The sequence below is a fragment of the Dipodomys merriami genome, unplaced genomic scaffold (assembly GCF_024711535.1).
Source record: "Dipodomys merriami isolate MVZ:Mamm:240054 unplaced genomic scaffold, mDipMer1.0.p SCAF_1, whole genome shotgun sequence".
In the NCBI taxonomy this organism is placed as follows: domain Eukaryota; kingdom Metazoa; phylum Chordata; class Mammalia; order Rodentia; family Heteromyidae; genus Dipodomys; species Dipodomys merriami.
This window is the reverse complement of record NW_027202270.1, coordinates 131,987,947-132,015,723: the sequence shown is the minus strand read 5'-3', so window position 1 is coordinate 132,015,723 and position 27,777 is coordinate 131,987,947. Positions and strand designations below refer to the sequence as shown.

Genomic DNA, 27,777 nt, shown 5'->3' with positions numbered 1-27,777 from the left:
GGTTTGAACTCAGGGCCTCATGTTTGCTAAACTGGGCAGGTACCACTGAGCCATGCCTCTAGTCTTTCATTAGTTATTTTTACTACAGGATCTTACTTCCTGTCAAGGTACACCACTGAGACAGCAGGATCTCCTACTTTTAGGTGGATTATCCAGTCATCTCACAGATGTGTGTTACCACATCCAGCTTCCCTTCTATGAAAGTTGTAATGACTCTTCTGCGTAGAATAACCTCAAACCTTGATCTTTCCATTCTTAACCTCTCAAGTAACTAGGATTACAAGGATGAGCTACTGACACCGACTACTGTCACTGGTCTTTGTAATAGAAATAACACTCATTCAAAAACTCAGAATTCTCACTATAACCCTAAGAAGGTTGACATTATTTTCTTGTTGGTAATGTTAATATCATTAATTTACAGATGAAGAAATGGAGTTTAGTAAGATTATTTTTCACAAGTCCTTAATTGTAAGATGAATGCATCAGGGATTTAAAATCAGTCTTATCAACTCAATTACATTATACTTCTTTCCATAAACAGTAAAGTCTTCGAGTAGAGGCATATCTCAGAGAAAGCCACTCTATGAAAATTGCTGTTTTTTAAAAAAAAGGAATAGTTTAGATAGAAGGGAAATATAAATATTCTCAAGGATTACTTACATCCCCAACATTTTGCCAAATCCATTACTTCCATATCTCAGTTACTAGGGAGAAAATGCTTTGGAGATCAGAGGTCTACACTGTGCATTAACGATGGCATATATTTGATAGCTTTCAGAAAGTTTCTAAGATTATTAAAATTCAGAATATAAAGCAAGTACAGGAGGTATTTTACAGAAGAAAACAAGACTCAGAACTGCTGTTACATAACTCACCTATAAGTGCTCCTTTTTTTTTTTTTTTCAGGTAGGTCGTGGGGCTTGAACTCTGGGTTTGAGCACTGTCCCTGCATTCTTCAGCTCAAGGCGAGTGCTCTACCTCTTGAGCCACGGCACCACTTCCGGCTTTCTAGTGGTATATTGGAGGTCAGAGTTTCATGGACTTTTCTGCCCAGGCTGGCTTTGAACCGTGATTCTCAGATCTTAGCCTCCTGAGTAGCTAGGATTACAGACGTGAGCCACTGGCACCCGGCTAGAAGTACTCTTTCTAGTAGAAAAATTGGACTTGAATCCATGTAGAATTTCAAGACTAATGCTTCTTCATTATAATATACCACAGTGGCTCTATATGTAACATTAAGTCTATTTTATCTTCAGAATTACCATATAAAAACAGACCTCTTCTAAATTACTTCAGAGGCAGGAAACATTCTGATAGGCTTTTCTTTGTTATAGCAAAATTCTCAATTCTATTCCTCCCTCTCATTCTAAAGGGGATTTCTGAAATTACTTGATATCAACTAAAGAACAGGACACGATCTTGCCAGGCAGGCACATTTCACAGTGGGTACGGGTCTTACACCTAGAAATGCTCTCAGCCCACTCAGAAGCCTACGTGAATGATTTAATACATTAAGTCAGAACAGTTTATATGATAAACAAATCTTATTTCCTAAAATTTTGTGAAGCATTAAAAAAAAAGACTGATTGATAGTCTTTCCAAACAGGATAGTGGAAAAGAAAAAGATGTTGCTGTCTTTGGCTCATACTCAAGACTCTCTCAGCGTTTAGCACAACCTGTGAAACACATGCCAGGTATTCAATAGCTGCTAAATGTTTGTCATCCAGCATGAAATAGTGATTATGACATTAAGGTATGTAACAGTAAGCCAGCTTCTCCATATTTGCCTACTTTAGTATCTTATATTGGACAGAGATGAAGAGAGAGAGAGAGAGAGAGAGAGAGAGAGAAGAGAAGAGAAGGGGGAGAGGGAGAGGGAGAGAGAGAGAGAGAGAGAGAGAGAGAGAGAGAGAGAGAGAGAGAGAGAGAGAGAGAGAGAGAGAGAGAGAGAGAGAGCGCAATGTACAAGTTTGCCTTCCTTGGTCCATAACATGTTAGTTGAAGAAGCAGCAGTAGCTGGGCCCCCGTGTCTTAATCTTTTATCCTACCTATCTGGAAGGCTGAGATCGTGAGAATCACAATTTGAGGCCAACTCAGACATACACATCATACTCCTTTCTCAATCAATAGCTGGGCATGGTGGTCTACATCTGTCAATCTTTTAACCCTAGGCCAGTTGGGACAGAAAAGTCTGTAAGAACTCTATCTCAGGGGAAGAAATTGGGAGTAGTGATTATGTGTTCATGATCCTAGTTATAGTAGAAAGTAAAAAATAGAAGGATCATGGCCCAGGTGTGTGTACAGGTATGAACCAAAACCTTAAAAATAAACAGGAAGCAAAATCCCAAAAATAACCAGTGGGGACAGAGCAAGGGGAGGGTGACATTGTTCAAAAAGAAATGTACTCTTTACCTGATCTATGTAAACTATAAACCCACTGTACGTCACATTTATATTAACAATTTTTAATAAAACAGTGCAAAAATGGGCTGGAGCTGTGACTCAGTGCTAGAGTACCTGTCTAGAAAGAGCAAGAACTCTAAGACCTTGAGTTCAAATCCCAGTACTGCCAAAAAAAAAAAATCTGATAATTTTAGCTCAAAGTGAGAAGTCAAATATCACAAGTAGCCTTCATGTTTTATTGACTTGTTAAATCTTGCTAAATAGTTTTTAAAACTGTGAGCTAATTGTTAACATTTAAAAATAAAGACATTAATTAATATAAAAAAAGAGACATCAATAATTGGAGAGAGGGGCTAAAACATGTATGAAATTGAGTTTAACAACCACACAAGCTGAGGTCTAAGGAGTTTCCAGCTGAAGTTCACCTAAAGAGATTTTACAGTAGAGATAAAACACAGCTAGGGGAGGGATGAAACAAAAAATTGTACACAGATCTATGAGACAATTCCATTTCCTGACTTGGCTCTTGGAACTTAATCGCCAGGTAACTAGCCTCCACATAAGAGAATAAAAATTCCTCTTTAATAAACTGATTTAAAGTCAATAGATTTAAAGTCAGTGTTCAGAAGTAAAAGTCCAAAAATATTATGTGCATGTTATTAGGAAAGATAAAGACTTTTCTTAAAAGTAAGCTTTTTGCTAGGTGACAGTGGCTCACACCTGTTGTAATCCTAGCTACTCAGGAGGCTGAGATCTAAGGAACGCAGTTCAAACCAACCCCGGGCAGAAAAGTCCTTCTGAGACTCTTCAATTAACCACCCAAAAGCCGGAAGTGGTGCTGTGGCTCAAAGTGGTAGAACACTAGCCTTGAGCAAAAGAACTCAGGGATAGTGCCCAGGCCCTGAACTCAAGCCCCACAACTGACAAAACAAACAAATTTATGGAAGGCCACAGGCTTTTTCTGAGAATATATCTAAAGCAGATGCAGAAATAGTTCTTTGATGTCTGCGTACCAAACCCCAGGAAATGCACCTGTCCATCAACAGAGAAGCCTCTCTCAAGGGAGACCAACAGAAAGGAAAGGCTTAACAACTGTAAAATAACAAGCAGGAATATGAAGATGGGCAATACAGAAAAAACATGTGAAAGCAAGTGTGTAATAGGAGAGAAAGAAAATAATGGAGATTTAAGAGGTGTAAAGAAAGGTTCTTAGGAGAAAAATCTAAGCATCTTTTATAACAGATCAGGCTATAGATGAGGGATACAGTTAAATTTAGTTTCTAAATTTTATTTTAAAATTCTATTAGTCACTTTTCTTATAAACTGCTTAAGTTAAAAAGAGAAATATTGGGGCTGGGAATGTGGCTTAGTGGTAGAGTGCTAGCCTTGAGCTGAAGGGCTCAGGGACAGCTCCCAGGCCCTGAGTTCAAGCCCTAGAACTGACAAAAAAGAAAAGAAAAGAAAAAAAAGAGAAAAACATCTTCCTTTATAAGTCTTTTTGGGTCAATGCATGCCAAAGGCAAGTAGAATCATCCATAACAGTTGATTCATCCTTAACATATACTCACCTGCTTCTGGATCTGCAGGAATTCTCCACATGTATAGGTTGAAGTCATCAGAGCCTGAAAGGATATACTGTTGGGACAAAAAATTAAATTATTTTGCAACTGGACATACAATTATCCAAATATAATAAATACAACGTACCTAACAAAATATGTGGACTTATGATCCAACTATTTGTAAAGATAGACTTTTACAAAATAAGCAAGAAAAATAGGCATATATTTATAAGGCACCAAGTAGAAAATATCCTCATAAAAAATACTTGTAGATGCCAGGTGCTGGTAGCTCACACCTGTAATTCTAGCTACTCAGAAGGCTGAGATCTGAGGATTGAAGTTTGAAGCCAGCCTAGGCAGAAAAGTCCCATGAGACTCTTACCTCCAATTAACCATTCAAATATCAAAAGTAGAGATATGGTTCAAAGTGGTAGAGTACCAGCCTTGAACAAAAGAGCTCCAGGACAGCACCCAGGCCCTGAGTTCAAGCTCCATAACTGACAAAAGAAAATAGCCAAATGTGAATTTGATCTAAGAGTCTATTACAGAATTTGGCAATACATATAATGAAATATTTATTATTCAGCTTCAAAATGAAGAAAATTCTTACACATGCTGTGAGATATATAAAGCTTGAAGATATTATTCTACGTAAAGTATATACAAAAGGACAAATATTAAGTGATTCTACGTGAATGAGATACTGGAGCAGTGAAGTTTAAAGTTTATACCAGCAGTAAACAAATATGGCTTCAAAAGGCCCCAGCAAGCTGGGTACTGGTGGCTCATGCCTACAATCCTAGCTACTCACAAGGCTCAGATCTGAGGATTGCAGTTCAAAGCCAGCCTGGGCAGGAAGGTCCATGAGACTCTCATTTCCAATAAATTACTCAGAAAAAGCTGGAAGTGGTGCTATGGCTCAAGTGGTAGAGCTCTAGCTTTGAGCAAAAATAAGTTTGTGGGCAGTGCATAGACCCAGAGTTTAAGCCCCAGGATTGGCAAAAAAAAAAAAGGCCCTAGTAACAGGTACAGTTTCAATTTGGGATGACAAATTTGTTCTGGAGATGGATAGCAGCAATAGTTACAAAATAATATGAATGTATTTAATGCCACGTCAATAAACTGTATATACTCTTATACTCAGTGCCTGGGCACTGTCTCTAAGCTTTTCTTGCTCATGGCTAGCATTCTATCATTTGAGCTACAGCTCCACTTCCAGCTTTTTTTGATGGATGATTAGAAAGAAAAGTCTCATGAGCTTTCCTGCCTTAGCTGGCTTCAAACTGCCATCCTCAGATCTCAGCCTCCTGAGTTGCAAGGATTATAGGTGAAAGTCACTGGTGCCTGGCTGAACTGTATATTTTTGTTTAATTTTTTGTTGTTGGAGACTGGACCTAGAGCCTTGCAAATGTCAAAGACACTCTTTATTACTATACTACATTCCCAACTCCTGCATTGTACTCTTTTTTCTTTGAGACACTATCTTGCTATCCTCCTGTCTCAGTCCCTCAAATGCTAAGAATACACACACGTATCACAATGCCCAGCTTGAACTACATATTTTAACTGTTAAGTCTCATGTTATACAAATCTTATAACACAATTTGATAAAAATTAATGCAGGAAAAAAAGCTAAGAGATTCGCAGAGGGGTTTTCAGGTTTGTGTTTTTTTTGTTGTTGTTGTTTTTGTTTTTTTGCCAGTCCTGGGGTTTGAACTCAGGGCCTGGGCACTGTCCCTGGCCTTCTTTTTTTGCTCAAGGCTAGCACTTTACTATTTGAGCCACGGTACTTTCAGCTCCCTCAACCCCACTCCACCCTGCCCCATTTATGTGGTACTGAGGAATCGAATGCAGGGCTTCATACATACTAGACAAGCACTCTACTAATAAGTCACATTCCCAGCCCAGAGAAATTTTTGGAAGGCCAGGCATCCTGATGTTCCCTGGTGCCAGTGACATCCTTGAGCATGAAGTTATTGCCAAGGCAGCCAGAAGTTAGTGCCAGAGGCACAAGCAAACTTTTATCAGACAACTTCAACTTGCTTCATATGAAAAAAGACACCACTGCCAGACCTATTCTAATTTAGATTCATAAAAAGCATTGTCTAATGTTACCAAGCCTCAAGTAATCAATTCTGAGAGCTCAATTATTTCCAAATAGTAACAAAACTGACTTTAAGCTGAAGTGAAGTTTAGTTCTTGTGTTTTGACCCCATTTTCTTACCCTTTTTTGGGGGGGGGTGAGGACTTACAGGGCCCTGGTGGCTCATGTTTGTAATCCTAAGTACTCTGAAAACTGAGATCTGGAGGATCATAATTCAAAGCCAGCCTTGGCAGAAAAGTCTGCTGACTCCATCTCCAAAATAAGTCAGACTGGAGACATGGCTCAAGTGGTAGACCACCAGCTGAACAAGTAAGCCAACAGAGAATGTGAAACCCTGAGTTTAAGCCATGATACTGCAAAAAGAGGGAAAGGAAGGGAGAAGGGATGAGAAGGAAAAGGAAAAGTATGAGAAAAGGGCAAAAAATAGGCAAGTGATTTGAATAGATACTTCTCCAAAGAAGAAATATATCATAGCCATATACAAATGGCCAATAAGGGGGCTGGGAATTTGGCTCAATGGTAGACGGCTTGCCTCGCATGCATGAGGCCCTGGGTTCGATTCCTAAGCACCACATAAGCAGAAAAAAGCTAGAAGTGGCGCTGTGGCTCAAGTGGTAGGGTGCTAGCCTTGAGCTGAAGAGCTGAGGGATAGTGCCCAGGCCCAGAGTTCAGCCCATGACCAAAAAAAAAAAAAAAAAAAAAAAAAAAAGGCCAATAAGTACACAAAAAGATGTTCAACATCCCTATCGTTAGAGAACTGTAAATCAAAATGAGACAGCACTTCAAAGACATTATAAAAAATGAAATAGTTCCTCAAAAAAATATTTTTATTGGGTGTTATTCCTGGGGCTTGTACTCAGGGCCTGGGTGCTTTCCAAGAGCCTTTTTGCTCAAGGCTGGCACTCTACCACTTGACCTACAGCTCCACTTCCAGCTTGGTGGTTAATTGGAGATGACAATCTCACAGACTTTCCTGCTCAGGCTGGCTTCAAACTACGATCCTCAGATCAGACCCCTGAGTAGCTAGGATTACCGGCATGAGCCACTGGCACAAGATCCAACAAATCTGGGTATATATTCAAAAAAGAGTGCTGGGAAGGTACACAGTGGTAAAGTGCTTGCCTTGCATGCATGAGGCCCTGGGTTCGATTCCTCAGCAGCACATAAGGAAAAAAGAAAAAAACCGGAAGTGGCACTGTGGCTCAAGTGGAGAGTGCTAGCCTTGAGCTGAAGAGCTGAGGGACAGCACCCAGGCCCAGAGTTCAGGCCCCACGACCGGACCCAAAACAAAACAAAACAAAAAGAGTGAACGTTGCGTAAGAGAAATCTGCAATCTGTGTTCCTAGCAGCACTGTTCACAATAGCCAAGTGGTAGAAAAACCCAAATGCTGTCAACAAGAATAAACAAAATGTGATATGTACATGTAAAAGTTATTATTTAGCCTCAAATAAAAAGGAAATTCTGATATAGGCTTTAACACAGATGAACCTTGATGATACTAAAGTGAAATAAACCAGTCACAAAGGCAAACAGTGTATGATTTCACTCACATGGGATACTTAGAATAATCAAACCACAGAGACCAAGTAGAATGGTGGTTGCCAGAGATTGGAGATTTAGTATTTAATGGTTATACAGTATATATTTAGGATGATAAAAAAGCTCTGGAAAAAAAGCAGTGGTGGTTGGTTAAGTATACAATTTTTTTTTAACTTCAAGAGAAACAGGAGGGGAATGAATTATTGCTCTGGCTTTTAGAGTCCATCCAGTAACTCCCTGAAGTTTATGATACTATCTGGTTGACACTATCAAGAACCCAGGGTTTTTTCTCACAGACTTTTTGGCAAAACAACCCATTATAAAACATGCCAGGACTCTGCTGCTTACAAAGATGTAACAGTTCCCAAGGAACTCAAATAAAGTACAAAATATAAAACATGTAGGTATTTAACAAGCATTCCATGAAGCAGAAGTCAGTAGGTGCCATTATGAGAAACATGCGGCCTGGTGATTCACAGAAGAGTCAAGATGAGATCTGAGTACTTAGCTAGCTTTAGAGAAAGATGTGGTTTAAAAGGCCAGACACTAAGCCAGGCACCAGTGGTTCACACTTGTAATCCTAGCTACTCAGGAGGCTGAGATCTGAGGATCATGGTTCAAAGTCAAAGCCAGCCCAGGCAGGAAAGTCCATGAGATTCTTATCTCCAATTAACCACCAGAAAACCAGAAAATCAGAAGTGGAGCTGTGACGCAAAGTGGTAGGCAGAGTGCTAGCCTTGAGCGAAAAAGCTCGGCAACAACACCCAGGCCCTGAGTTCAAGCTCTACAACCAACACACACCAAAAAGCTAGGGGCTGGGAAGGTGGCTCAGTGGTAGAGTGTTTGCCTTGCATGCATGAGGATTCAATTCCTCAGCACCACATAATCAGAAAAAGCCAGAAATGGCGCTGTGGCTCAAGTGGTAGAGCGCTAGCCTTGAACTGAAGAGCTGAGGGACAGCGCCTAGGCCCAGAGTTCAGGCCCCAAGACCAACAAAAAACAAAAACAAACAAACAAAAGGCTAAATAATAGAAAAAACAAAGATAGTTCTCCTGTAATTTACTATTTCAAAAGGAGCAGAAATCATGGTGATAATCTGTTCAAATCCCTCTGGTCAGTACTTGTGTACTGACCAGATCTCCAGCTATCTGCACCTCTTAACATAAGGGTTTTCTCTTAAGCTCAAGTATCCACAGACTGCTACAGTCTGTGCACTGAAGCAACACTCAACCAATGACAAGGATGGACTAATAGTAGCCCAGCTTCCTTCTTTCTCTAGATCAAACTCCAGTTGTAGGTAGGTGGCTCACTAAAATTTCCTACCTTTCCCTCTCTTAGTTCTCTACTTTTCTACTATTTACTGCATTTCCAAATAAACCAGTTGGACCTGAAACTTGAACCCAAACAAAGGATGAAGGAAGGGGATTCAGAATTTTAAAAAATTGCCCACTAAGTGTATGTATATATGATATACTTCTCATCATATTGTTTGAGACTGTAAACTTCACATATGTAATTCTTGCTACCCTTCTTATTTCACCAACATTCCAAAACTAAACAAAAACTATGTTTAAAAAGAGCAAGGTGAGGCTTATCAGAAATTTCACTATCTCATGGTGAAGGATCAGTATTTTCCCATTTGTTCAAGACAAACCTCTGAAAAGGTGAGAGGGAAAGCCCAGCCAGAATGCTGACTCAGAAGACTGCCTTAGAAGGAAGAAAGCTCTCCCACATAACTAAAGTCATTGGATTTAATATGACAGCTCCTTAAATAATGTAGAAAATGCTTACAGTGTATAGGGATATAGCAAGTTCTGATCTCCCTTCCTTTTAGAATTTCTCTTCCACCTACCAGAAGAGTATAACTTGGGATGACTTCCAACATACTGGAATCACAAAATGCCCTAAAGAATTCATTTATGGCATTTCATGGTTGTCTGCTGGACCACTGCCAGCATTAAAAAGTTGTCTGCCTGGGAGACTGCTGACTGTGACAGACTGAAATAAAAATGAGTTCATTCCTTTATTCATTAAACAAATATTTACTGAATGTCTACTATGTTTCGGGCAGTGTTCCAGGAAAAGGAATACAGAACTAAAGATCCTTTTCCTGTCCTCACAAAGCTAACATTTTATTGAGCAACAGAAGAAATAATTATATACTCGTATGATGTGAGTAAAGGGGGGAAGTTAACAGCAACAAACATATATAAATGAAAAACTATAATGGTGGGAGTAGCTAGTTTCCATTTTATATAGAGTGGTCACAGAAGGCCTTTCTGATAAAACAAGCATTTTGATCAGAGCCTTGAAGGAAATGAGAGAGCAAGTTAAGTGCATAGCTAAGAGAATTAGAAAGTCTTTTTGTTGTTGTTGGTCGTGGGTCCTGAACACTGAGCCTGGGTGCTGTCCCTCAGCTCTTCCTAGCGCTCTACCACTTGAGCCATAGCACCACTTCTGATTTTTTCTGCTTATGTGGTGCTGAGGAATTGAACCCAGGGCCTCATGAATACAAGGCAAGCACTCTACCACTGAGCCAATTTTCTAGCATGAAAGTCTTTTATGCCAAAGTAAAGATGATTACATAGGCTAGGAAGGAACTATATTAACATTCTCAAAGCAGGTGGACAGATTCCTCTCCTAGTTATGTTGAAACGGTCACTGTCTCCTGGACTTAGGCTGATTCACCTTCAGCCTAACTGAAGCCTGCTAATAGTTACTGTTCAGAGGACCAAAAGGGAATTTGAAAGTCTTGGAGGGCCATCTCACAAACATTTTTCTGTGGTATATAAGAAAAAAACGAGGGGCTGGGGGTTTAGCCCAGCGGAAGGGCGCCCGCCTGGCGTGCCCAAGGCCCTGGGTTCGGTTCTCAGCCCTAGTTTAAAAAAAAAAAGAAAAAAAAAAAAAAGAAAAAAACGAGTAAGAAAGCAAAGACAAAGCCAGGCACCAGTAGCTCATGCCTGTAATCCTAGCTACTCAGGAGCCTGAGATCTGAGGATCATGATTCAAAGCCAGCCCTGGCAGGAAAGTCCGTGAAACTCTTTTTTTTTTTTTTTTTTTGGGGGGGGGTGGTCCGGTCGTGGGCCTGAACTAAGCCTGGTACTGTCCCTCAGCTCTTCAGCTCAAGGCTAGCACTCTACCACTTGAGCCACAGCACCACTTCCTGCTTTTTTTTTCTGCTTATGTGGTGCTGAGGAATCGAACCCAGGGCCTCATGCATGCAAGGCAAGAGCTCTACCACTGAGCCACCTTCCCAGCCCCTCCGTGAAACTCTTATCTCCAATAAAAACCACTAGAAAACCAGAGGTAGTGCTATAGCTCAAGTGGTAGAGCACTCACCTTGAGCTGAAGAGCTGAGGGACAGTGCCCAGGCCGAGTTCAGGCCCCATGACCAAAAAACAAACAAAAAAAAAACAAAACAAAAAAAATAAAAAAGGGCTGGGAAGGTGGCTCAGTGGTAGAGCACTTACCTTGCATGCCAGAGGCCCTGGGTTCGATTCCTCAGCATCACATAAGCAAAAAGAAAGAAGCTGGAAGTGGTGCTGTGGCTCAAGTGGTAGAGCGCTAGCCTTAAGCTGAAGAGCTGAGGGACAGTGCCCAGGCCCAGAGTTCAGGCCCCACGACCGGACAAAAAAAAAAAAAAAGAAAGCAAAGATGAAAGAGTTTCTACATTAATCACTACCAAAAGTACAGGGGCTGGGAAGGTGGCTCAGTGGTAGAGTGCTTGCCTTGCATGCCTGAGGCCCTGGGTTTGATTCCTCAGCACCACATAAGCAAAAAGAAAAAAGCCAGAAGTGGCGCTGTGGCTCAAGTGGTAGAGCGCTAGCCTTGAGCTGAAGAGCTGAGGGGCAGCGCCCAGGCCCAGAGCTCAGGCCCCACGACCGGACCCCCCCCCCAAAAAAAGAAAAAGTACATAATTAAAACTTATAAAACACAATAATTATTCAAATTAACCATAGTATCAAGCTTCACAGCCAGGCATGGTAGCAAATATCTATTAATTCCAGCAACTTGGGAAGCTGAGGCAGTAAAATTAAGAGTTTAGGCTCATTAGTGTATCATGGGCTACACAGCAAGATCTTCTAAAATAAATAAATTTTTGTAAACACCTATAGATTACTCAGTTTTAGCAAAAACAAATATTGCCGGGCATATTATCACACGCCTATAATCCTAGCATTCAGAAGGCTAAGGTGGGAGGGCAGCAAGTTTGAAACCAACCTTAGCTATTTAGCAAGTTCTAGAGCAACCTGAGCTACACAAAGAGACCCTGTATCTCACAAAACCAAAACACTCTTCAAAATTAAAAACTAAAGGCCCTAAGTTTGTGACTGGGTAAGGACATGAATATGAAGAATTCATTTACATTTTCTAAGTTCTTAGTTTATTTCCTTCCAAAGAGCACGGAGTAAAAACCATAAATTAAAAACTTATTTCATAAAAATCTTTACCTTGTGCCGGGTGCTGGTGGTTCACACCTATAATCCTGGCTATTCAGGAGGCTGAGATCTGAGGATCATGGTTCAAAGCCAGCCCAGGCAGGAAAGTCTGTGAGACTCTGACTGCCAATAAGCCACCAGAAAACCGGAAGTGGCCCTGTAGCTCAAGTGGTAGAGCGCTAGCCTTGAGCTGAAGAGCTCAGGGACAACGCCCAGGCCCTGAGTTCAAGCCCTACAACAGACAAAAAAAAAAAACCTTACCTTGTATCCTAACAGGGTAGAACAAGGAGGACTTCAAAGAAGGAGAAAGAGGGCTGGGATGGTAGAACACTTGCCTTGCATGCCTGAGGCCCTGGGTTCGATTCCTCAGCACCACATAAGCAAAAAAGAAAAAAGCCAAAAAGTGGCACTGTGGCTCAAGTGGTAGAGCGCTAGCCTTGAGCTGAAGAGCTGAGGGACAGCGCCCAGGCCCAGAGTTCAGGCCCCACAACCGGACCAAAAAAAAACAAAAAACAAAAAACAAAAAACAAAAAACAAAAAACAAAAAATGCCACGCCGACTCCAGTGGAGTCTGCTTAGCATGGGAAACCATCTATCAGACCAAGATAGGGGCTTCAGAGACCTATCTCTGAGTTTTGGGACTTCACCGAAGTCTACCTCAGAGAATGGGGCTTTACAGAAACCTATTTCTCCAAGTTTTGGGACTTCACCGAAGTCTACCTCAGAGAATAGGGCTTCTAAGAGGCCTACTCCTGGGAAAAGGCTGGCAAACCCCTGGGAAAAGATGTGTTTTTGCCTTTCTTTCCCTCATAAGAGTGCCTATTGATCTTTTACTGTTTCTACTGCTCTTTGTACTTGCTCATTGTTAACGTCCCCTTATTCAAAGCTCTTTCTTAAGAGTGTTGACGACTCCAATATCTGATGAGTGTCTTAAAAATATGACAAACTCACCAGAGTTAAGTGCTAACCTGAAACCCCTCTTATGGAGGCTAGGAGACAAGTTATAAGTAAATATAAAAGTATTGGGGGTTTCACAAAGTCACTTCAGCAGAAGGAATTATTTGTAAGGGATTTACAAGAAGCAGTAGGCTCAGCTAAAACAGAAAGAATGTATGGCAATTGCTGAGATAATTATTTAGGAGAGAGAATTTCCTACTATTTACTAAGAGAATTGCTAGGTCTCCTTAAAGTTTACTATTAAAAAAGGAACAGGAAAGATCTTATGAGACAGTTAAGGCCTCTATAAAAATAGGTAATGGTTAATTGGTGACAAACATCGAAACCCAAACCCATTGTATTTCTTAGAGATAAGCCGGAAACAAGTGCCTATCAGGTGCCCAGCTGGTGACCACCCAAGAAAGAAGCCATGCAGCAAGATTGTGTAACCTTTTGCCCTTTCTCATGGAGACTTCTGTTATAAAAGTTTGCTATCCTCTGCATTAAATCGCACTCAGCATCCACTCCTAATGTGTGTGAGTTGTCTGTTTGCCATCTCCCCATCCTATTCCAGGTTCCTCCCCTAGGTATCCTCCGTCGTCCCGACAGAACCCGATCCACGGCAAAAAAACAAAGAAGGAGAAAGAGCTGGGGTACCAGTGGCTCATGCCTGAATTCCTTAGCTACTCAGGAGGCTGAAATCTAAGGATCCTTATTCAAAGCCAGCCAGGGTTGGTAAGTCCATGGGACTCTTATCTCCATTAAGCACCCAAAAAAACAGAAGTGGAGCTGTGAGTACTAGCCTTAAACAAAATAGCTCAGGGACAGCTCCCAGGCCTCAAGTACAAGCCCTAATACCAGCACAGTAAAAAAAAAAAAAAGAGAGAGAGAGAAGAAGAAAGAGGATGAGGAGGAGGAAGGAGGAGGAGGGAGGAGAAGGAGGAGGAGGAGGAGGAGGAGGAGGAGGAAGAAGAAGAAGAAGAAGAAGAAGAAGAAGAACTTTCAAATACTCTAGTTAGACAATTGAGCACATTTCCCCAATACTCTGAATAGAGGCAGAGGTAGAAGACTCATAAAGTACTTTGGATCAAAGGAGACATTTAATTTTAATGAGACTTTGTGTGCAAGATGAATGACTCCAATATAAAAAGGAACATGGGGTGTAAAGATCCATATTGTCCACAATCCTTTGTAGCTAGCTAAACTCTGACCCACGTCACTGTTAATTAATTTTGTTTTCTAAGAGGGCAACCAGTTTACTGATCTGCATATAGTTTATAGATTTTAAGTAGAGTTAACATGAGGCTACAATATGCTGGTCTTTAATTCATGATCTATATTGAAATACTAATTTGATTCTTCAAGAAAAAACACACTATAACCATCACAAGAAACCACACTCATTAAAAAAAATATATATATATATATATGATATATTGTCAGTCCATTAATCTTTGTAGAAAACAGCCACTCAAGTAATACCTGTACTCACTGATACTATTAAAATGCCCAACATTCCCTCCAAGAACTCCAGCCCCTTCTGTCTCTCTTAAATAATACACTTTCTAGAAAGATCTGTTTGCAAGGTGTTTTGCTAGATAAATACCCAATGGAACCCACCAAAAACTTTTTAGCAGTCTGAAGTTCAAAACAGAATCTAGATATGGCCTACCATATAAAAAAGTCCTTATTATATTAAATAGAAGCTTCCTAGCTGGGTGCTGGTGGCTCATACCTAGCTACTCAGGAGGCTAAAATCTGAGGGTCTCAGTTTGAAGTCAGCTCCAGCAGGAAATCCACAACTCTTATCTCCTAATCATCAGAAAACCAAAAGTGGTGCTGTGTCTCAAAGTGGTAGAGCACTAGCCTTGAACAACAGAGCTCAGGGACAGGGCCCAGGCCCTGCATTCAAGCCCCACACCAATAATAAATAAATATTCACTGATTTATTTTTGTCAGTTGTGGGGCTTGAACTCTGGACCTGGGCCCTGTCCCTGAGCTCTTCAGTTCAAGGAGAGTGATCTAACACTTGAGCCACAACACCACTTCTGGCTTTATGATGGTTAATTGGAGATAAGAGTCTCATGGACTTTTTTGCCTGAGCTGATTCTTTGAACTGTGATCCTCAGATTTCAGCTTCCTGAGTAGCTAGGATTATAGGCAGAAGGCACTAAGACTTGGCCTCCAATAATATATATATAGAGAGAGACAGAGAGACAGAGAGACAGAGACTGATAGAAGCTTCCTGGAGAAAAAAGCAAACTGTACCATAGCAAGCAATGTAAGCTATTGCCCCTAATATATATATCGCCATTTCTGGGGCTTGAACTCAGGGCCTGGGCACTGTCCCTGAGCTTCTTTTGCTCAAGGCTAGTGCTTTACCACTTGAGCCACAGTGCTACTTCCAGCTTCTTCTATTTATGTGGTACTGAGGAATCGAAATAAGGGCTTCATGCATATAGACAAGCACTCCACCACTAAGCCACATTCCCAGCCCCCTCTAAGACCTTTATTTAAACCAAAGGAAAGATACATTTATGAAATTCCTAGCATTTAAAAGCTTTGTATGTTTCAGAAACATGGATGTGAACAAAAAATGTCCCCCATCTGAATAAAGAGAAGTAATTTAGAAGCCATCCTTCCAACACACTCCAAGAATTCAGAATTTATATCAACAGGCCCTATGCCTGTTGATAACTATCATTGCTCTCTTGATAAATTTATAGATAGATGATGGACCTACTGTTGTAAACTCATATATATATACACACAAAAAATGTATGTTTGTATATGTGCATAAATGTATGTTGTGGTGTTCATGTTTACACAGAATTTGCTTTTCCCAAACATCTAAGAGAGAAGGAAATATATCAATTACACAAGCTCCTTCCACAGCAATTGATTAATTACTCTGTAGTAAAAAGCATGCCTGTCTAATTAAATGTACTAACACAGAAAAAACAGATGGCTCTATAGTTTGATCAGTAATAGAAGAGAATGCTATTTAACCTTTAAGTAAAACAAAACTCTTATTTTCCCTATGACCTTTTGTCAGAGGAAAAAAATATAATGGAACAATTCTGTGATGTAGCCTTAGAAGTTCATTTATAGACAGGTTTGCTAATTGGGATGAAATATACCATTGACCCTATCATTTATGCCCAAATTTTATGTGCTGCCAAAAATATTATCCAAAGCAATCAGAACAAATTTTCTTTGGAAATGGGTAAAGCCATACATTTATTTTACTTGTGGTAAGAAAGACGGTTCTAAATGAAAGCATGCAAATATACATACCCATAAGATTAATACTATTTTTGCATGTTAAGTTACATTATTCTTGCTTCTTTGGATCATTTGTCATTTCAGCTCCATTAGGCTCCTGGAATCCTTTGGTTCATTAAAACAAACAACCTTTATTGGTGCTGAGTAGGCTAAGTTCTATTAATAAAGAAATATTCCATAATGGTAGCCAGTAATAGTCAAATAATCAGTAGGAAAGAAACAAAAAAATGGCTCTAAATCATAAACAGCTGCTATAACAAAGTAGTTGGCATTACTTAAAGATGAATCTTTAACAGATTGCATTTTGGGAACCGGGCTTAGTTTGATGGACCACCAACCAAATGGCCCTCAGTACCCAGTCTGCTCTCTGTAGTCTTGACTTTGGCATGTGGGGACTGAGAAGTGAGGGGGCATCACTCACTTCAGTCCATCTGTGAGTATTTACACTCTTCATTTCAAGCAAAATTCTCAAAGCAATCGGAGGAAGGAATAGTGTTTCCCTTCATCTCCAAAGCCTGCATACTAAAGCAAGAGACAGAGCTACTGAAAGTCCTATCTAACTAAGGAGGCTGGGCAGGTAGAACAACTCGTCCTTCTTCATGAATATCTACTTCCTACTCCTTTCCAGGGGAGAACTTATGTCATGTACGCTATCACATTAGTTCCATTTATTCCTAACCTCAAAAGAAATCCAGGTCTCCTAGTGTTCCTTTTCAGCCAATTATAAATCAGAAAAGAGCTGCCTATACTTTTTATGCCTTTTAAGTTACAAAAGTTTATCAGCAAATTGACTAATAATCTTGTCCAAAAGGAAAAATCTTACTCTAGGGTTGATAATACCTGAGAACCTAAGTTTCAGGAGTCTCATAAATCCCTTATGATTTACATTTTTCTTTTTTCGTCAGTCGTGAGGCTTGAACTTGGCCTGGGCGCTGTCCCTGTGCTCTTCAGCTCAAGGCTAGTGCTCTACCACTTGAACCACAGCGCCACTTCTGGTTTTCTAGTGATTAATTGGAGAGAAGAGTCTCACAGACTTTCCTGCCTGGGCTGGCTTTGAACCATGATCCTCAGATTTCAGCCTCCTGACTAGCTAGGATTACAGGCATGAGTCACAGATGCCTGCAATAATATATTTTTCTGAGATGACCATTTATAGCTTTTAGACTTTCAAAGAGAGATCCAGGGTTCAAAAGGATTTTGAAATGGCTGATTTAATAAACAAGTTATTTTCTTTCTTTCTCTCTTTTTTTAAGTAAGATCTTATTCTATAACCCAGCCTGACCTCAAATTTTATATGATACAGCTGCCTTAACCTTTCAAATGCTGTGATTACAGATGTGCACCACCATGCATAGCAACAAGTTATTTTCAATCTACCCTTTCTTTGTTTAAAAAAAAAAAAAGTATCGGGCTAGGAAGGTGGCTCAGTGTGGTAGAGTGTTTGCCTTGAATGTATGAGGCCCAAGGTTCAATTCCTCAGCACCACATAAGCAGAAAAAGCTGGAAGCGGCACTGTGGCTCAAGTGGTAGAGTGCCAGCCTTGAGCTGAAGAGCTGAGGGACAGTGCCCAGGCCCAGAGTTCAGCCCCCACAACCACAAAACCACCACCACAACAAAAAAGTCTCCTAAAATACTCACATAAACAATACATACCCTCTTACTAGAAATTCTTCTGCTACAACATTCTGTATTTAGCTAGCTCTTCCTCATCAGCTTGTAGAAGACAATATTACTACTTGATCTCAACATCACAGGCAACAGTATGCCTATGAGGAATAGGGCACAATCATAAGCAAGAAACTGAGTTTAATCCTGGTTTATTCCTACCACTGATCACAGCAGCCATTTCAAATTACTCTAGGCTCCAGTTTCACAGCAAGAGCAAAACCTGCCCAGTTCAATTACACCCAAAGGTCTAAGCTGATTTAAATATAACAGTGGGAAAATAAGCAAAGAGCGGTAAACAAAAAAAAGCTAGCCACAAAACAAATTAAAGGATGAATCCCAAAAGATGTTTTTTGTTTTTTTTTTACTAGTGAAAGTATATTTTATTTCAGATAACATATGGCATTCATTCCAAACCCCCTCCTTCCAAGTAGTGTCATCAGGGCTGAATGGAGGTATAAAAACAGCAGAGCTATAAAGTTCACGGGGCACTTCTCTGGCCTAGAGAGACTTACTGATGCATTCCTACCCCTTTGCTCTACCCATACTCCATCAACACAGAAAAGCTAAGTGGTGATGTAATGTCTGAGACCAGGCCACATATTCAGGACCATTTTGTTGGATTCACAGGATAAAAGCTAGCTTTTTGGGGTTGAGGTAGAATGATTTCATTATCATGATTTTAGGGGTCCTGCCTGTCATTTGTCAATATCAAAATGAAGGCTTGTCTAAGAGATTCCAATACTCAGACACTCTAATGCACAATCCTTCAAAAAAGAAAAAAAAAAACTATTTTCCCATTCCTCTTTCAGCAAAATCTAGGGACTAGCAGACCTAGCATTAGAGAAGATTTTAAACTAATCAGCCTGTTCATTTCCAGGCACACACACCTCTAGTGTGAGAGATGACTTCCCAGAAGCCTGAACTGCTCAGCTGGACTCATAATCTAGGACAAGAGCCATTTAAGGAACTGTGAAATAAAGAGAACAAAAGCCAAGTGCAGTCTTACAAGTATGCACCAGAAAAGCTAGCAAGTGGAACACACATTCTTTCTAAACTCTGTTAAGAGATTTACTCATTAAAGATATAGGTAGCCACTGAGAGTGAAGATTAGAATACAAAGTGTACCCAATTCAGGCTTCAAGGGAAAAAAAAAACAAAACAACTGAACAAAATCTAAGCATTTTATGAAAGAAAAGAAAACCTTTGGGTTTAAACAGTCTCCAAGAGAGGAATGGCTTTTAGTTTTTGTTTTTGGTCAGTTATGGGGCTTGAACTCAGGGCCTGGGTATTGTCTCTGAGCTTTTCCCCTCAAGTCTAATTATTCTACCACTTTGAGCCCCAGCTCTACTTCCAGTTTTCTGGTGGCTTCCTGAGTAGCTAGGATTATAAGCATGAGCCACCAGTGCCCAGCTTAGGAATGTTATTTTAATGCCACACTATATTACAAGACCAGAAGTTCAAGGAGTTGGACATAGTGGCATGCCTATAGTCCCTACTACGCAAAAGGTAGAGAAATCCGGAGCCAACCTGGACAACATAGTAAGATCCTGTGTTAAAAAGAAGGAAAAAGAAAGGAAGAAAAAAGTTGAGTCTTTAGTTCAAGCTGTTTTTTGTCATTAGCTACCATGATATCACACTAGTACACTTGCTGTCTTTTTTTTTAAGTTGGGAGGAATGGCCTGATGCTGGTGGTTCATACATGCAATCTTAGCTACTCAGGAGGCTGAGATCCAGCCCAGGCAGGAAAGTTTATGAGACTCTTATCTCCAACCAACTACTAAAAAGCCAAAAATGGTGCTGTGGCCCAAAGTGTTAGAGCACTATCCTTGAGTACAAAAACTCAGGGCCAGCACCCAGGTCCCAAGTTCAGGCCCCAGGATTATCACACACACACACAAAAAAAATGTTGGAAGGAATGTTTAAAAAAAAAAAAAAGTTCAGTTAAAAACTAGGAAAGGAGCTAGGTGCTGGTAGCTCACACCTATAATCCTAGCTACTCAGGAGGCTGAGATCTGAGGATTTCGGCTCAAGGCCAGACCAGGCAGGAAAGTCTGTGAGACTCTTATCTCCAAGAAATTACTAAAAAAAAAGCCAGAAGTAGTCCTGTGGCTCAAGTGGTAGAGTGCTAGCCTTGAACACAGAGAGGCTCAAAGACAGAGCCCAGGCCCTGTGTTCAAGCCCCAGAAGGGAAAAAAGGAAAAAAAATGAGGATGGAACTTGTTTCTACTCATCCATAAATCAGTGACACACCACAGAACTAAACATGAGGGAAAAAAACAACCTGCTGAATAAAGCACAAAGTTTCAAGCTGGAAGCTCTACTGCAGAATACAGAGCACATAGATGTTTTGGTAATACAGAAGCTACTATAACAACAGGCAAAAGATGAGTAGAAAAATCCCTGATGGAATTTGGACTTTCCAGTTTACACTACTTCCTAACTGTGTACTCACAGGCCAGTCTATTCATTTTTACAGTCTTGCTTCCAATGGCATCAAGTTACAACCATTTGAAGAGTGAAAATGAGAGTATACAATAAGAGCTAAAAAATCTGAGTTCTAGCCAGGCACTGGTGGCTCATACCTATAATCTTAGCTACTCCAGGAGGCTGAGATCTGAGGATCACAGTTCAAAGCCAGCTGGGACAGCAAAGTCTATGAGACCTTTATCTCCAATTAATTACAGAAAAAACTGGAAATGGTACTGTGGCTTAAGTGGTAGAATGTGAGTCTTGAGCACAGAGAGGCTCAAGGACAGAGTCCAGGCCCAGAGTTCAAGCCCCAGGACTGGCAAAAATTAAAAAGATAAAAAATAAAATAAAATCTGAGTTCTAGTCCTAGCTGGGCTATAAACTTGTATGTGTGGTACCTTGTGCACCTAACCTCCTCATTTGTAAAAGTTTGTACAAAATAACCTATAACAGCTCTATGACTAGAATTCATCTACAGTGACAGTAGTGAACATAGGAACATATTTCACACTTTATTCCCTGATTCTAATTTCTTAAAATGTTTGTGTAATTTTGAAACTAATTATCTAGGAACCTAGCATAATCAAAAAAGAAGTATAGGATCTCCGGCATAATATCTGGATCCATCTGTGTGGCCTGACTAATCACTTTGTAATTAAAAGTCAGAAGACTATCTTAGATGGATGGGACCACTTCTTTTTTTTTTTTTTTTTTGGTCCAGTTGTGGGGCCTGAACTCTGGGCCTGGGCGCTGTCCCTCAGCTCTTCAGCTCAAGGCTAGCGCTCTACCACTGAGCCACAGCGCCACTTCTGGCTTTTTTCTTTTTGCTTATGTGGTGCTGAGGAATCAAACCCAGGGCCTCATGCATGCAAGGCAAGCGCTCTACCACTGAGCCACCTTCCCAGCCCCAAGGGATCACTTCTTTTGTCCACGTTTATTCCTATTATGGAAATTCTCAGTTCCTCTGGGATGGTTACACAGTTTATGACTAAATGAAAATTTACAGAGAATGAGTTTCAGGCGATGGATGTTCTCAGAGCACACAGGAACAAGGTGGAACAGAAAGATCATGCCTGTAAGCTCAACTATTTGGCAGGCTGATACAGGAAGACAGAAGTTTGAGGCAACATGGTGAGATGCTGTTTCAAATAAACAAGTAAATATCAATATAAAGAAAGGGTAGGTTTTAGAATATGAAAGCAATAAAAAAAATTCCTATCTGGACTAGATAAAAAAATATGTACATTGCAGAGATCATACTGAACTGTGACAACTGCTGCTGTAGCCCTGAGTGTGGAAAATCAGAGCCCATAAATCACTTTCAAAAAACATGTTCCAAGACTGAGACAGTAAATCTGGCTTTTTGTGTAACCCTTAGAACTCTAAGCTCAGTGAATTAAGTTTCACTATAATCCATTATTCAATTTATGCACCTAAAGACCTCTGGAAGTTGGATAGGAAAAGTGGTATTGATCAATTTTAATTTACAGTTAGAGAAGATTTAGGCCCAGAATGCTAAACACCACACAGATGAACTAAAGAATCAAGACTCACATCAACAAGTATTTATTGCTTTCACTGTGTACCAGAATTTATAGGCAAGATGACTATAAATTAGCTATATTTCTTAATCCCTATAGAGTGAACAGAAAGGCCAAATGTAAACTTCTATACTATCTATTTCCTTGATTAGATCTGATCATCTATATGAAGGATAGGAACAGACTGAAGAGAAATTCTGATTGGTACAAAAGCTAGAGTCAATAATCTTTTGTGGGCTGGGAAGGTGGCTCAGTGGTAGAGCGCTTGCCTTGCATGCATGAGGCCCTGGGTTTGATTCCTCAGCACCACTTAAGCAAAAAGAAAAAAGCCAGAAGTGTTGCTGTGGCTCAAGTGGTAGAGTGCTAGCCTTGAGCTAAAGAGCTGAGGGACAGTGCCCAGGCCCAGAGTTCAGGCCCCACAACCGGACCCAAAAAATAAAAATTAAAAAAAAAAAATCTTTTGCATCCTCCATCATCTAAGTAAAACCACTTAATGCAACCGAAAGCCAGTATCATTTATCCAAGTACATTATACCTATAAATTCTTCCTTTAGGACAAAAGTCAAAACTCTGAATACAGAAAAATCAAAAGTCACTCAATATTTTTATCATTACAGAAAACCTACAAGATGAAAGCAACTATGTCTTCGATTTATTCCTTTCATAGTTCTGCCTCTGGTAATATCTGCCCCAGTGCTTCTGGGCAAGACAGGTAATTCTAATCTGGACCAAGGTTCTCAACCAGGGGCAGTATTATCCCAGGAGATATCTGGCAATGTCTGGAAATATTTTGGTTGCCTGGAAAATAATTAAGAATGACAATCTCATGGGTAGAGGCAAGGGATAGTATTACTCATCCTAAAAGGCACAGGGCAATCCCACAGAGCAAACTCACCAGCCAAAATAATGACAATGTTAAGGCTGAAAAACAATGGTGTATGTACTCTACATTTTGTTCATAGGCCTTTGCCTAAATATTTTAGGAACTCCATGAAGACAGTATTTGACTGCTACTATATAGCCTGAGAAAATATAATATCAATATCCATTCTCCTTTATCTCTTTCACCTTTCATTCTGCCTATGTTCATGGCAATAAAGTCTAATGAACTATTATATTTAATGAATGCTCTTTAATAGTCAGTAAAATAAGAATCACATACATAACAGGTTAGCAAAAGATGAGGGGAAAAAAGAATAGCCAAATGCCAGTGGCTCATACCTGCAATCCTAACTATTCAGGAGGCTGAGATCTTGAAGATTGAAGTTTAAAGCCAGCCAGGGTAGGAGAGTCTGTGAGACTCTTACCTCAAATTAACTGCCAAAAATGCTTGAAGTATAGCTGTGGCTCAAGTGGTAGAACACTGTCCATGAGCAACAGAAGCTCAGGGGCAGAGGCCCAGGCCTTGAGTTCAATTCCCAGGACCATCAAACAAACAAAATAAAGAAGAATGAAGGGGGAAAAAGCAACTTAGTTGCCATTTCCATAGCTATTAAAAGGTATAGCAGCCATTCTATTTAATAACTAAATTCTTTTTGGGGGTTCATCTCCTCTCTAGAACTTGATTCTTCCCACCCAAGAAACAATCAAATAGGTCAATAATAACTAAGTAATTCAGACTCCTTGGCCTCCAATATGGATTTCAGCTAAGTAAGCCCTAGAATTCCAACTTAAATCTGAATCTTGAATTTGGATATTTGTTTTCTATCCATAAAAAGGAAGTTTTGAGGCTGGGAAGTGGCTCAACGGTACAGTGCTTGCCTTGCATGCATGAGGCCCTGGGTTCAATTTCTCAGCATCACATAAGCAGAAAAAAGCCAGAAGTGGTGCTGTGGCTCAAGTGGTAGAGTGCTAGCCTTGAGCTGAAGAGCTGAGGTACAGTGCCCAGGCCCAGAGTTCAGGCCCCATGACTTTAGAACTTATAAGGCCAAGACAAGTTCAAGAATACCAAGTATATTTTAAACTACCAGCTTTAAATCAACTTCAGTATCTCCATTTCCAGTGACACAAAGAAAAGGCTGGGAATTCACAGCTAGAACTCTATAGTCCCAGTTATGATGCTAGTAGTAAAAACAAAAAGAGTTAGCATCTGGCTCTCTATCAAACAAAGCTGCTCAGCTCATTTCTTCCAAGGAAAAGATGTCATCTCGTAACCAGCCCCCCTATGTACATGTCTCCTTAGATGCTATTTAGTCTGTTTCACTGCTATGCTTGATATGAAAAATGACAAACTGTTTTTCACTGGCAGGCTAATTTTCATGACTCTCTTTCTTTGGAAATGGCATGTTCATAGAATACTAAATATCCATTCACAAATGCAGTGGCACTGGTTGTAAAAAACAAAACAAAAACAACCAAACCACATAGTAGTCAGCTTGATTTGTAAGTACCTTATGTGCACCCACTGGCAAATTTGGACAAAGAAACTCACAATGGGGCTAAGAGCATGACTCAAGTAGTAAAATACCTGCCTAGCAATCATCAGGCCAAGTTCAAATCCCAGGACCACCGGGGGGGGGGGGGGGGGGGGGGAGGTAGGGAGGCAGAGACTGTAAAGACAGAGACCGAGAGAGAAACAAATACTGAGTTCAGAAGGTCTCAAGACTCTTGTTTCTCCTCAATTATTTCTACTTGACATGGTACTGAAAAGACCAGTACAGAGAGATGTAAGGATCTAGGGAGCAGGAAGTACTAACCTGGTCACGATCTCCTGCAAAACAACAACTTTTCATAGTGCACGAGTTGAAGTAACCCTGATTGTCAAACTGGAACACCGGCAGGCGAGAGTGGATGTCATAGAGCACAGGGGGCAGGCGCCGCCGTAGGGCCAGGAGCTGGGTCCCATTGCTGTTGAATCGCACACTCATGGCACTTTGGAGAGATAGGTTGCCACCATAGCGCAGGAGAGAACTGGAAGGTAGAAAGCATAGGGAGGAAACATCTGACAGATTAGACAAGGATTTACAAAACACAATGAATTTACTATACTTTACATGTCCAAGATGTCCTGTTAGGCTTGTGCATTATAACTGGGTATTTCTATCATAAGACAAAATTTGCCATAGTTGATGGGTCTAAAAATGAGAATACGTCACTGGGTGCTGGTGGTTCACACCTATAATCCTAGCTACTCAGGTGACTGAGATCTTGAAATTGATGCTAAAATTAACCCTGGGCAAAAAAAATTCAAGAGATTCTTATCTCCAATTAACCAGCAAAAAAATTAACCAGCAAAAAGCTGGAAGTGGAGGTATGGCTCAAGTGGTAGAGTTCTAGTCATAAACAAAAAAGCAGAAAAGAGTGTGAGGACCTCAGTTCATTTAAGCCCCTAAGACTGGTGCGCACGCATACACACGCACACGCACACTCACTGAGAATACTATGCATTAGCAAGACACTGGTTTCTCTTTTTCCCCACTGAGTATGTAACGTATCAATAAGATTTGTTAGAAGATAATAATTAGGGTAAGGATGGCTCCTTGGTTATATTAATGCAAATTATTTAAAATATGAAGTCCTTAAAATCTCGAAAGGTAAATTTCCAGTAAATTTTCAAGAAAAGGATATTAAAAAAAAAAAAACACTGAAAAAAGAATCAAACCAAAATCATTAGCTACTTTGTTACTTAAGTACGTAACTACAGACATTTGTCAGAATTCTAAGTCATCATCTACTAGCCAATCACAGATGGCATTTAAGCAATATACTTATTTTTTGTATTAGAAATAGAAACATCAGAGGGAGAACAATAGACACTTGACTGTTCATTCTAGACTCAGATTTTTTTTTGTTATGCCAGTCCTGGGGCTTAAACTCATAGCCTAGGTGCTGTCCTAGTGTGTTTTTACTCAAGGGATACTTCTATCACTCGAGTTTTTATGGTTCAATCTCTGGGTTTTTATGGTTAATTGGAGATAAGAATCTCATGGACTTTCCTGCCTGGGCTGGCTTTGAACCATGATCCTCAGATGGGATTATAGACACGAGCCACTAGCTCAAATGGTAGAGCACTAGCGTTGAGCGAAGTTCAAGCCCTAAGTTCAACCCAACACACACATATACACACAAAATTACTTAAATATACCAAGCACTTTTTAAAATTATTAATCTATTGATTAAAATAAGTTATAATCCATATGACCATATAAGATGATGCTAAGTGAAATGAACCCCAAGATAGGGACAAGTGTTTTTTTTAACTTTCTTGCTGGTGTTTTTAATGTATTTATAATGTACCATGTGATTTTTGTTTGTTTCTTTTTTTTTGGTCGGTCATAGGGCTTGACATCTGGGCCTGGGTGCTGTCCCTCAGCTCTTCAGCTCAAGGCTAGCACTCTACCACTTGAGCCGCAGCGCCATGTCTGGCTTTTCTGCTTATGTGGTGCTAAGGAATTGAACCCAGGGCCTCATGCATGCAAGGCAAGCACTCTACCACTGAGCTATCTTCCTAGCCCCTGTTTGTTTCTTTTGTCTGTTCTTCTCCCATGGTATAACCCCTGTTGTCACTGTATTTGATTCCGGTGCTCTGAATCTTGTATATACATTTTTCTAATTTGGGAAGGGGAAGGGAAATAACAAAATGAGGAAATAAGGATACAGGTTGACCCACTGTAACAATGAGATGTACAAGACACTATGTTGAAAACAACTTTGCGGGGGGGAGGGGAGGAGTTGAGGAGATGGGGAGGAAAGGGATGATAGGGGAAAAACAAAGGAGGAGGTAACAATGCTCTATAGGAAATGTACTCATTACCTTACTCATGTAACTGTAACCCCTCTGTATAGTATTTTTATAGTAACAATAAAATATATTTTTAAAAAAATTTAAAAAGTTGTATTCCATAACTAGAAGGTAAACATTTAAGTTAAAAAAATTAAATGCAGGGCTGGGAAGGTGGCTCAGTGGTAGAGTGCTTGCCTTGCATGCCTGAGGCCCTGGGTTCGATTCCTCAGCACCACATAAGCAAAAAGAAAAAAAAAGCCGGAAGTGGCGCTGTGGCTCAAGTGGTAGAGCGCTAGCCTTGAGCTGAAGAGCTGAGGGACAGCGCCCAGGCCCAGAGTTCAGGCCCCACAACCGGACCCCTCCAAAAAAAAAAAAAAAATTAAATGCAGCCAGGTATTGGTGGCTCACATCTATAATCCTAGCTACTCAGAAGACTGAGATCTGATGATTGTAGTTCAAAGCCATGATTCCCTCATCTCCAATTTATCACCAGAAAACTGGAAGTGGATCTGTGGTTCAAAGTGATAGCACACTAGCTTTGAGTAAAAAAGCTAAGAGACAGCACCCAGGCCTAACAAACAACAAAATAATAATAATAATAATAATAATAATAATAATATGCAAAAAATATATAAGGAAAAGTGAAGATGACTTGCTTACCTCTATAATTCCCAAGTTTAGTTAGTTTTGAAATAAACTTTGGTGAATACATATGATTTCATTTGCTTAGGGAGTGATACATTCTGATTCACCTAGTATTCTGCTGTAGTTTCCACAAAATGGTCCTTAATGATTTTTTTCAATGACACAGAAGATAATTTCAATATGACAGTTAACTAGGATAGCCACAAACAGTAACAATTACACAAGTCACATTTTTTTTTTAAAAAAGCTGTCTCCATTTTATCTTTCTCGAAGTCAAGACCCTTAAGTGCCCAGACCCTGTATTATAGAAGGATGAGTGCTGACTATCCATGCTATAACCAACTTCTCTCGTTTTCGGTTCAGTTCTTGGAACACAAAGTTACTGGTAAGAAAGAAAGTAAAGTTAGCTGTATATGTTCAGGGTTATTACAAAAAAAGAGTTCCTGGCAGAACCGATCA

General features: G+C 40.1%; 1 protein-coding gene and 1 long non-coding RNA gene across 5 annotated transcripts in view; one reads left to right on the top strand and one right to left on the bottom strand.

Moving 5' to 3' along the window:
• Positions 1-27,777, bottom strand: part of Dcaf5 (DDB1 and CUL4 associated factor 5) — a 109,847-nt gene that overhangs the window by 22,826 nt on the left and 59,244 nt on the right. For all 4 annotated transcript variants that reach the window (XM_070031404.1, XM_070031402.1, XM_070031408.1 and 1 more), the window contains exons 6-7: positions 24,647-24,860; positions 3,975-4,041 (exon numbers count right to left, since the gene is read on the bottom strand). In XM_070031404.1, the coding sequence (XP_069887505.1) occupies positions 3,975-4,041; positions 24,647-24,860 (281 nt within the window). The remainder of the gene's footprint in view (positions 1-3,974; positions 4,042-24,646; positions 24,861-27,777) is intronic.
• LOC138833087 (uncharacterized) lies at positions 1,400-13,493 on the top strand. Its single transcript, XR_011373788.1, has 3 exons — positions 1,400-1,449; positions 1,610-1,756; positions 13,357-13,493. It is a non-coding gene; the product is annotated as an uncharacterized lncRNA (long non-coding RNA).